Genomic DNA, 10,997 nt, shown 5'->3' on the forward strand with positions numbered 1-10,997 from the left:
AAAAAAAAAAAAAAAAAAAAAAAAACGAAAGAGAAAAACAAAAGATCTTGATATTATTAATTCAAACATAGAAAAATTACATATTACAATTAGAGGCTCAGGTAGGCCTGTGTTACAAGTAAATTTACAAGCTAATAGCCACCTGCTATTCCTAGCTACTCCTACAATCAGAGGCCCAGGTGGAGCCGCCCCAAGAGAGAACTAGCCAGAGGGAAGTGTCAAATCGTGCTTTTATTTGGCACCAGAAGAATGGGTGAGCTTGACACATGGTGGAGGAGGTGAAGGACAATCATGCCCTCAGGCCCCCAACCACTCCCTCCTCGGCTGGGCAGAGCTGGAACAAAGAGAGGAGCAGACGCAGGGGCTCGGGGTTCCCTCCCCCATGATGTTCCCTCGATTCTCTCCATTCCTCTCGAGTGTTGGCCATTGGAGACGGCAACACTCGAGCACCGCCCATGAGGTGAATTCATGCGCCTTCCTCGTCGGGGGTGTGCTCCGAGGAAAGACGTGAGGTTCTCTAACAACACCCCTCTGGGATACCTCGAAGGGCACCATCAGGATTACGCCTAGACTCTGCCGCACCGAAAGCCCAGTGGGGGCTGCGGCCATACCGGTTTTTTCAGTCCCGGCGACAATTCTGGCGGGGTTGTTAAAAGGGCATGTGAAGTTGGAAGAAGGTGTTTTGCTCTGTTTGTGTTGAGAGGTTCATGGGTTGTGGAGTAACCATCTACTTACTTTATATAGGGGATGGGAGTTTGGTGAGAATTAATTCATGCAGAATTCGAAAAGGGTATTATCAGCTGGATCAGTAATGAAGTCCCAATTTCCAAGGAGGCCACGGACGGTTGGACTCGTGTCAATTTACGAGGGCATTAATGAAGGCGCGTTTCCGCATCGAAGCGTTGAGCGCGGAACATGAACAGACAGGGGGCGCTTCTTAAATAAAAAAGATGGGGCCTCAAGTTAGAGGTGAGATCAATGCCACGTGTAAAGATTGTAATCTGACGCAAAGAATAATCATATCCAGTAAAGCGATCTGAGGACAAACCTGTACTTACAAAAAATTGAAGTGGTAGACAGAACCAAGGTATTGCATGGTCCTCGGACCCAAACCTATGGTAAAACTACACACGCCATTATACCTGGGTACTAGACAGAACCAAGGTATTGCATGGTCCTCGGACCCAAACCTATGGTGAAACTAGATACTTACAGGAAAAATTGAAGTGGTAGACAGAACCAAGGTATTGCATGGTCCTCGACCCAAACCTATGGTAAAACTACACACACCGATTATGTCTAATATTTACAAAAAATTGAAGTGGTAGACAGAACCAAGGTATTGCATGGTCCTCGGACCCAAACCTATGGTAAAACTACACACGCCATTATACCTGGGTACTAGACAGAACCAAGGTATTGCATGGTCCTCGGACCCAAACCTATGGTGAAACTAGATACTTACAGGAAAAATTGAAGTGGTAGACAGAACCAAGGTATTTCATGGTCCTCGGACCCAAACCTATGGTAAACTACACACACCGATTATGTCTAATATTTACAAAAAATTGAAGTGGTAGACAGAACCAAGGTATTGCATGGTCCTCGGACCCAAACCTATGGTAAAACTACACACGCCATTATACCTGGGTACTAGACAGAACCAAGGTATTGCATGGTCCTCGGACCCAAACCTATGGTGAAACTAGATACTTACAGGAAAAATTGAAGTGGTAGGCAGAACCAAGGTAGTGCATGGTCCTCGGACCAAACCTATGGTAAAACTACACACACCGATTATATCTAATACTTACAAAAAATAGAAGCAGTGACAGAACTGACGTATTGCATGGTCCTCGGACCCAAACCTATGGAAAACTAAATAAGTATTGTGCATTACCAGGGTATTAATGGTCTTCGGACTCGAACCCATAAAGAAAATAACTGCTCCGAGAAAAGCCAAAGCGTTCTCAATGTCAGGCTATAATACAACCCTCGATTTATATTTGGATGATAATAGATGGTCCCATGATGCCAACTCCAGAATGGAATACAAATATTGAGTAGAATACAATAGCAAGCAAACAAAATAAAGTATCATTAAATGAAAGCAAAATCTCAAGTATTCGATTCAAAAAGAAAGTACACGACTCCCTTACAATGCCACTGAGGCAGGAAACGAGATAATATCAAAGGAAAAAATAAACAAAGCTATCCTAGGCCGTATACTGGTTCCTTCAACTCGGTAGGTAAATCAAAAGGCTAGGGCCAAAGCTCAAGAGCTAGATCTCTGAAGGTCCGTCGGAGGACTGGCCACGTCTTGAGGTCTTTCCTGACCCTCGGTTACGACTTCCCCCAACGCTATCCGGGGCTCGACCTCCTCGGATGGTTGATCAGTTAACGGAGCATCCTCGGCGGTCTTGTCTTGACTTTCAACCAATGGTAAGGAAGACTCCTCCTCAGGAGCAGCAGGCATAATCTCGCGAATGGCAGTAGGGTAATATACCCTGTCTTCCCTTCTAAGATCAGACGAAGCATCAATCCCTGCTTGGTTGAGGGCTTCATGCCAGGTTTGAGAGCAATAATGCCTGCACACAGCAGGAACTTGAGCCCGAAGGGTGGCTTCAGTCTTAGCCACCCCTTCTGTGAAAGCCTCTTCTTGCCTCTTCCACAGAGCGCTCAGCGTCTGTTTTCGCAAAAATCGCCTCGTCCCTGGCTCGCACAGCCTCGTCCCTGGCATACTCGGCAACACCTTTGTCATGGATTGCTTTGGTCAAACTTCCCTTCATGTAGGAAATGTTCTCTTTTGGCCTTCTGTAATTGACCTTCAACATCTTGCAAGTAGACAGTTTGGTCCTCGGCTTGTTTCCTGACCACGGCTAGGTCAGAGACAGCAGTATCCCTGGCCTTCGCCATTTCTGCCAGATCCTCAGTCGCCTTTTTCAAGTCGGCCTCAGATCTCTTAAGAGTTTTGGCCGCCTCCAGGAACTTATCGCGCTCTTGCGCTAAGGCCTGACTATGGTCACCAACCTCTTCGCCCAACCTAAAAGGGCCTGGATAGCCTGCCAACAAAAACAAGCAGCTCTGTAAAGAGAAAGAAAAATACTAAGTGACAAAAATTTTGGTAAAATGAATAGGTGCCAAGGGACCTACCATGCCTAGATATTTCTTAAGGTCGAGGACAACCTCTACCCACTCATCTTCTCTAACTCAGCCATATCAATGGGAAGAAGAAGAGATTTCTCTAGGGCCTCGGCTACGAGAGCCCCCTCGTCTCCTTGAGACTCTCGTATCGACGCGTTGTCCATTAGGGGCTGGTCGTGGAGCATGGCAGCAGGCAGCCATGCTTGAGCCTGGGGCTGCTGGATGACCTTCTTGCCTTTCTTTTGATCACCGAGCTTCAATTGCTTTGGGGGTCTACGAGTCTTACCCTCCTCGGGCGAAGAATGAGATTTGCTCCCATCCATTGGCCCCTTACCCTTAGAAAGTCTTTTCCTTTTCGGATCAAGAGACTCAGTAGAAGGAGCAGCTACTATAGGGGTGGAGGATGACCTGGTTTGCATGATTGGAATCTGGGGCTGAGGTGCTGGGGGCTGGGATTGTAACTCCCCTGGTACATCCTTCTTGGAACCGCCTTCGAGCAGGTCAAGAAGATTGGTCTGGGGCTGTCTCTTTAAACCCATCTCAGCCTGGGTACCAACTCTTAAGGACTGAAGATCGGCTTCGGATAAGTGAGGATCCCCTAGGTCACCGGGAGGATCCTCGGGCTGATCAGCTAAGTTAAATACACTATACTCGTCCTCGGAGGAACTCAATTCAACCACCTTCTTCTTCTTGCTTAGATGGTCCTTCTCGGCCACCGTTACTTGCCGGGATGAAGAAGGACCTGATAGCGGAATACCTTCAGGTATGTAAGACCCCCCAGTAAAAAAAAACCGCTCTCCACCACGGTAATCTGCGTAAGCCGAGGATCACGAGCTCTAATTACGTGCTGCGGAACAGGGAATGACGTCTGAGCTGGGTCACACCCGAGGATTTTATGAGCAGCTCTGACTTGGTTGTCAGGTTCGTTCAAGAAGAGGTCCGACCTGAGAACGGTTTCCAAATCCGCCTTATTAACTAGGTGGAAGTGACGTGCAAAGGCGTGCGGATCTGCGAAAAGAAAAGCAAAACTCCTATGGTTAGTCAACCAAATCAAATATACAGATATAAAACTTGAAGGTGCTGAGACCTAGATTATCTTGTACATCGGATGCCCTACCTGGCTCCCCCTCTACGGTTGGGCAGTGAAAGCCGTCGTGCCACTCTCCCGACACTATGAGGAAGTCTTGGTTCAACCCCTTATTGGAATCAGGAAGACACTGGATAAGACGAACCCTATCGTCCCTTGTCTTCATATAATATGTCTTACCCCTCAGGTGATGAAGGTTATAACACCAATTCACATCATGGTGAGTCAGTCTCAGCCCCATTTTCTCATTCAGGGTATCTACACACCCTAGTATCCTAAACACATTCACAGCACACTGAGTGGGAGCCAGGCGGAAATGCCTAAGGTAATTGAGGGTCACCGGCCTCATAGGGATTCTCATCCCTCCTTCTACAAAAGCAACTATTGGAATTACGACCTCACTTCTCTCCTCCTAAGGTACCACTCTCCTTCTTCGCAGTACTTCAAATTTACATTATTGGGTATTCCATAGTCAACAATGAATTGGTTCATCATCTCGTCGGACTCGACCAACTTCTTAAACTTACCCATTCCCCAAAGACAACTAAAAGCTCTAAAAAAGAAAAGGAAGAGTGAAATCAAGGAAATTTGGGGTCACTAGAAAAAGAAAACTTACAGAGGTATGACGATACTCTTCAGATAGTGTGCCAGTCGAACCAAGTTCAAACTATATGCATCAATAATGATAAGCGCGAAAATGATGAAATCAGGCAAGTCAAACAGGTATTTATACTCTCCTTAATTTCCCCAAATGAAACCGCTTGCTCATAAAGGCAGAAGATCATGCCGCTGAAAGTGGGAAACGTGGTGCCGCCAAAAATTTAATGTGGGCACCCATTAATTCTCGAAACGCTAAAAACGCGCATCGGGCAGTCAAGAAGCCCCCAGCATCAGTATAAACTAAAGTGAGGCCATTCGTCCAGTGGATCCGCATGTATCAAAACCTCCTCCTCGTTCGAGGGAACGTGCAGCAGAGTTTTGAGGGGCTATTGTGGGGTCCGTGGGCCCTGATAGCCTCGGCCCATCATATAGCGGGCCCAAGGCCCATGCCGAGGAGATCAAGCTATTTCTGAGGAGAAGGGGGGAAGCCTATTCTCCTGGATCCACGCCGAGGATACCTTGTCCTCGGCCTGACAAAGGTGATTTTGGGAGAGGTTAACCCAAAGTAAGCTGTCACTATCGCATTGAATGCACTCAACCAACCCTCCTGGCCGCATTAATGGGGAGGTAACCCCTTGGCAGGATAACGTTGGTTAGAGTGAGCCACTTGAGTGCCGATAAGGCCTCTGATGGGACGGACAACCAGAAGAAAAGCGAATAGGCGATTAACAGATGGAAGCAGGAGATAGGAAGATGAAAACTATAAAAGAAGAGTAGTAAAGCCAAGAAGAAGAGGGGGAAAAAAGAAAGGAGAAGGAGAACCTTGAGGCCTCCTCGGCCACAGGCCAGGAGCATTCCATTTTTTTTTTTTTTTTTTTTTTTTTGTACAATAAATACTTAGAATTTAGAACTCTTATCTTATTCAGTCTACTGCAAAACAAATACTTATAACTTGGAACATTATCTTTTTCAATCTACCGTAAAACAAATACTTAGAACTTAGAACCTTATCTTATTCAGTCTACTGTAAAACAAATACTTATAACTTGGAACATTATCTTTTTCAATTTACCGTAAAACAAACACTTAGAACTTAAAACCTTATCTTATTTAATCTACTGTAAAACAAATACTTATAACGTGGAACATTTACCTGGTGCACCGGCCAGCACCCTAATCCTTCCCACAGATGGCGCCAATTGTAAGGACTCAATCCAATTTGAATTAAGTGTTGGGTTTCAGCCCAATAAGCCCAAACAATAAATTTATAGAGAGTGGGTTGACAGGCTTAGGTACTGGCCGTCGATCACCATGCACAAACCTTTTTTATAAAAAGGGGCTAAGTGTTTCCTTACAAATAGGGGAATGCTCCTCGGCCTGTGGCCGAGGAGGCCTCAAGGTTCTCCTTCTCCTTTCTTTTTTCCCCCTCCTTCTTCTTGGCTTTACTAGCTCTTCTTTTATAGTTTTCATCTTCCTATCTCCTGCTTCCATCTGTTAATCGCCTATTCGCTTTTCTTCTGGTTGTCCGTCCCATCAGAGGCCTTATCGGCACTCAAGTGGCTCACTCTAACCAACGTTATCCTGCCAAGGGGTTACCTCCCCATTAATGCGGCCAAGAGGGTTGGTTGAGTGCATTCAATGCGATAGTGACAGCTTACTTTGGGGTTAACCTCTCCCCAAAATCACCTTTGTCAGGCCGAGGACAAGGTATCCTCGGCGTGGATCCAGGAGAATAGGCTTCCCCCCCTTCTCCTCAGAAATAGCTTGATCTCCTCGGCATGGGCCTTGGGCCCGCTATATGATGGGCCGAGGCTATCAGGCCCACGGACCCCACAATAATCATTATGATAACTAATTTATTACCTTCACTTTCAATGATCCATAAACTTATTTAATATAATTTTTTTAGAACACTATATTAGGAATATAAGTATATAACATTATATACACCAAATATATACCTAAAAAATGAAATTTTTTTGAGAAGGCTTAAAAAATGAAATTTATACATCATTTATCATTGCTTCACATTAATATTTCTCTCTAAAAAATATAAAGATAATAAAATGTTGAACTAGTAGTACTAATAAATAGACACCTTCACTATTAAATCATGAAGAAATTATTTTTAAAGGGTATAATTCATATTTGTAGAGGGCAATGCCAATTATCAAGCCCAATCCAGATAGGAATGGACTAAGATGGAGGCCCAATACAATTAATTTGTAGAGGTGGATTATCAAGGCCAACCCATTAAGCCTCCGTAGCTTTACTTGATGATTTAAAGGAAGGAAAATGGCTTAGACAGCAGTTAGTAGAGAATAATAGAAAGAAAAATAAAGATTCTTATTCAAGTTCTTCCTCGGGCTAGCCAAGGAGTAATAGTTCTTTGGATTATACACTTTTCGGTTACACAGTTTTTAATTCCTCTCTCCCTTTTTTATTTCTTCTGTCTTCTATCTCTTGATCCCTTTCTCAAGAGGATCTTTCTTACTATATATGGCTACTAGGATTGAATCTTATCCCTCAACTTGGATGGTCGTTGATCCTTCCTTGGATACTTATCCCATCACTGCTTTGCTAGTGGTGGTAAAGTAGAATGTAAGTTGTGGGAGCACTGTTTAGGGATCATTCTAACATTAATGTGGCAGACTGAGTTGGTATAGTGCATTAAATATGGAGGTGATGAGTACTTTATCTAGAAGTTTCCTCCTCTCATTGCTTGCACGTCTCTCCTTCCTTCCTTGGCCTTCAATCCTATGGCCTTAGTGGTTTGTCTCAAGTCTCTCGAGGAGTGTCTAATCCTTGGGCGGGCCATCTTCCTTAGTTTAACTGACTGGACTATCCTGATTGTGCTAGGCCTGATCTGATGAATATCTGGGCCTAGCTACTCCTCTGGTTAAGCCCATTTGACAATCTTACTTCTATAGGCTACCCCCTCCCATTATAGCCCCCGAAACTCCACTCCTTTTGCCATTCGGGGGAGTGGGGTTTTGGTAGGAGGTGGGAAAGTTGGCATGTTTTGGGTGTGTTCTCACGTAGAAGTGTCTTTTCAACTACCATAGACACGTTCCTGATGTTTCGATATCCCCAACACTGTAATTAAATCTGCAGGCGGCTACATGTCTCCCATGTTCTACGATGTGATGAAAATCCAATCGCTGGTTTTTTCCATAGTTAATAGGTGGGAAAATTAGCACTCCCTTTTCACCCCTATATGTTAAAGAAATAACATGAAGTAAAGTCCATTTTAAGTTTAGAGTGTTCACCATTGTGACCATGATTTCTTTTTTTATGCAATAAATCTTTGATTACCTATAAAAAAAATGAAGTAATGTTGTGAAAGCATGAATAAGTTTTTATTGAATTAAAGTAATATGGATTAAGGTGATATATATATATATATATTAAAATCTCAAGAGGATAAAGAAATAGAGTATGTCATAGAAATTAGTTGAAGTAATGAATTCATCATGAAAAGTAAAAATTTAAAAATGTGCACACATATCCATTACAATTGTGCATCATTTTGACTTATATATGAGGATGTAAAATAGCAATTTGGAAGGTTTTACAACTCATGCTAATGCTCTAAGAATTTGTAGGTTTTTTGGAATTATAGTTGTTATTTTGAACCATGAATCTAAATGGCTTTTGTTTTCTAATGCTATCAATTCAATTCTAAGTTTGTGATCTACTGTCAAATATATCAATATCCCTGTTGATGATGATACTCTAAAAACTAATTAGAAAAATAATATTAATAAAATTTGAAAATCCCATGCATTGCACAGCTTACATATAGGTCATATCGTGAAAGAAATAGGAATTATGTAATCCCAATCTCAATGACAAGAAATTGGTATCCTAGACCCACACCACCAGATTTACTATTTGAAGCAAGAGAACTAAGAATTAGCTAATTCCTAGGAATAAGCAGCTCTATAGAGCTGCTTATTCATCATAGATTTACAATTTGCAGGAAGAGAATTAGAAATTAGAGCAGTTTATCAGCTAATTATTAAATAATGAATACATTACAAGAAATAACAATGGTTTCAAATATTTATAAATCAGAGGGCAAAACAGATCACCAAGTAGCACATGCATTAGTCATAGGATTTACAGGTCAATTGAAAGGATGATGGGATAATACATTAACTGAAGAAAATAGAACATGGTTAAAACAAGCATTTAAGCAAGAAGCAAATAGACAACCAGTAAAAAATGAAAAGAGGAGAAAGAATCGAAGATGCAGTAAATTCACTAATTTTTGCCATAACAAAACATTTCATAGGAGAACCAGATAAGTATAGAGAAGAAAGTTTTGATAGCTTAGTTATCTTAAAATGTCCAACATTATCATATTTTAGATGGTATAAAGATGTATTCTTGTCAAAAGTATTAGTAAGAAGTGATAGTAGTCAACTATATTGGAAAGAAAAAATTATTGGAGGATTACCTAAACATTTTGCATATCAAGTAAGAGAAAGGCTGTTCAATGAAGGACATACTGATTTCACCAATGTTACATGTGGAGATATAATCAATACAATAGAAAGATTAGGTAGTTTAAACTTGTGTAATGATATAAGATTCAAGTATCAGTTAGAAAAGAATGGAAAGTATGTAAGACAGGAATTAGGATCATTCTATGAACAATTCGGATATCCCCCACTTAAAGCTACTATTTACTATAGTCCCAAATTTTTATTAAATTTAAAACAAATAAAAACAAACGCTCCAACTTTGTTATCCAACTTTGATTATGATCATTTCAAGAAAGAGGAGAAAACGTTACTATTAGGGCTAGGGGTTGTTTTCTTTGTGGGGTTGGGGATACAGTGTAGGTCTAGGAATGGAGGATCTCGCCCAAAGTTGGAAGAAGCTGTCTCTAACTGATGAGGAGAAAACGAATGTGGATCTCTCCAGCGATAAAAGGAATAAAGGATCAGTGCTGGCAGCAAAGTTCTTTACACGGCGTTCTCTAAACATTGAGGCGGTGGCAAGAACTTTCCGGCCACTGTGGCAGACTAGAAGCAGTTTTGAGGTTAGCGATGCGGGGAATAATGTGTTACTAATAGCGTTTGAATTAGAGGTTGATGCTGAAAAGGTTTTGCATGGAGAACCGTGGGCGTTTGATCGACACCTAGTGGTTTTTCAAAAGTATGATGGATCAACTCCGATACAGGAACTTAGATTCACCACAACGAACTTTTGGGTTCAGCTTCATAATTTACCATACTCTCTCCTGACTACTGAGGCAGCGCTAAGCCTAGGGAAAACTATAGGTGTTGTCACGAAACCTAAGGATGTCTCGGAGATGAGAGGGGGCAATTTTATGCGAGTAAGGGTGGCGGTGGATATTACAAAACCCCTTTGCAGAGGAAGGTGGGTAACGTGGGACCAAACAGAGAAGGGCTGGGTCTCTTTTCTCTATGAACGTCTTCCTAATATTTGCTATTGGTGTGGCCATTTATCCCACGACGACAAGGATTGCGTGTTATGGCTTAGCAGCAAAGGCACACTTACGGCGGATGACCAACAATTTGGCCCATGGATTAGGGCGCCACAATTCAACCCTGTGAGAAGGTCAGTGATAGCAGTACAGGGTTTTGAGCACCCAGGAAGGCAGGGGAAAGGTGTTTCTGCCAATACCGGTACGACACAGGGTGGTTCTGAAGCTGGGAGGGATGGTATGACACAACTACGCACAGTGGACCTGACTGAAAGTCCGGTGTCTTCACACATGGAAACTGATGAACGTTGCAGTGGAGCGGTGAACGGCAGGGAAAAAACCGTTGATGGCGGAGTGCTTAGTTAACAGCAGAATCTCGAGTCATTAATGGGGGGCATTGATCACAATATTAATGCAGCAACGGTTACGTTCAGCCCAAAAATAAACCACAGCGGACCATCAACAGAAAGGGAAAGAATCATTAGTGGATTGCATGCACCTGAAGTTAAGGCTAATAGTAAGAATGACAGGGAGGAGGCTAGGGTTGGAATGGAAGTAATTAATGTGGCAACGTCTGTAACGCCTAACCCTGAATTCAATTTTACAGTTGGCAGGGATGGGAAGCCGGATGAGAGAGTGGCCAATGCTAGGGCAACCACGGGACGTGGAAGGGGTAAACACACAAAAAAATCTACCACGGGTCACCAA

The 10,997-nt window shown here is 42.7% G+C and overlaps 1 protein-coding gene across 1 annotated transcript; it reads left to right on the forward strand.

Moving 5' to 3' along the window:
* Positions 1-9,689: 9,689 nt before the first annotated feature.
* LOC112000407 (uncharacterized) lies at positions 9,690-10,655 on the forward strand. The gene has a single exon (XM_024032530.1). The coding sequence runs from the start codon at positions 9,690-9,692 to the stop codon at positions 10,653-10,655; it is 966 nt and encodes a 321-aa protein (XP_023888298.1).
* Positions 10,656-10,997: the final 342 nt, after the last annotated feature.

The sequence above is a fragment of the Quercus suber genome, unplaced genomic scaffold (genome assembly GCF_002906115.3).
Source record: "Quercus suber isolate HL8 unplaced genomic scaffold, Cork oak 2.0 scaffold_382, whole genome shotgun sequence".
In the NCBI taxonomy this organism is placed as follows: Eukaryota; Viridiplantae; Streptophyta; class Magnoliopsida; order Fagales; family Fagaceae; genus Quercus; species Quercus suber.

Excerpts from the sequence above, each read along its gene's own strand:
- LOC112000407 (XM_024032530.1), top strand. The coding sequence starts at position 9,690 with ATGGAGGATCTCGCCCAAAGTTGGAAGAAGCTGTCTCTAACTGATGAG.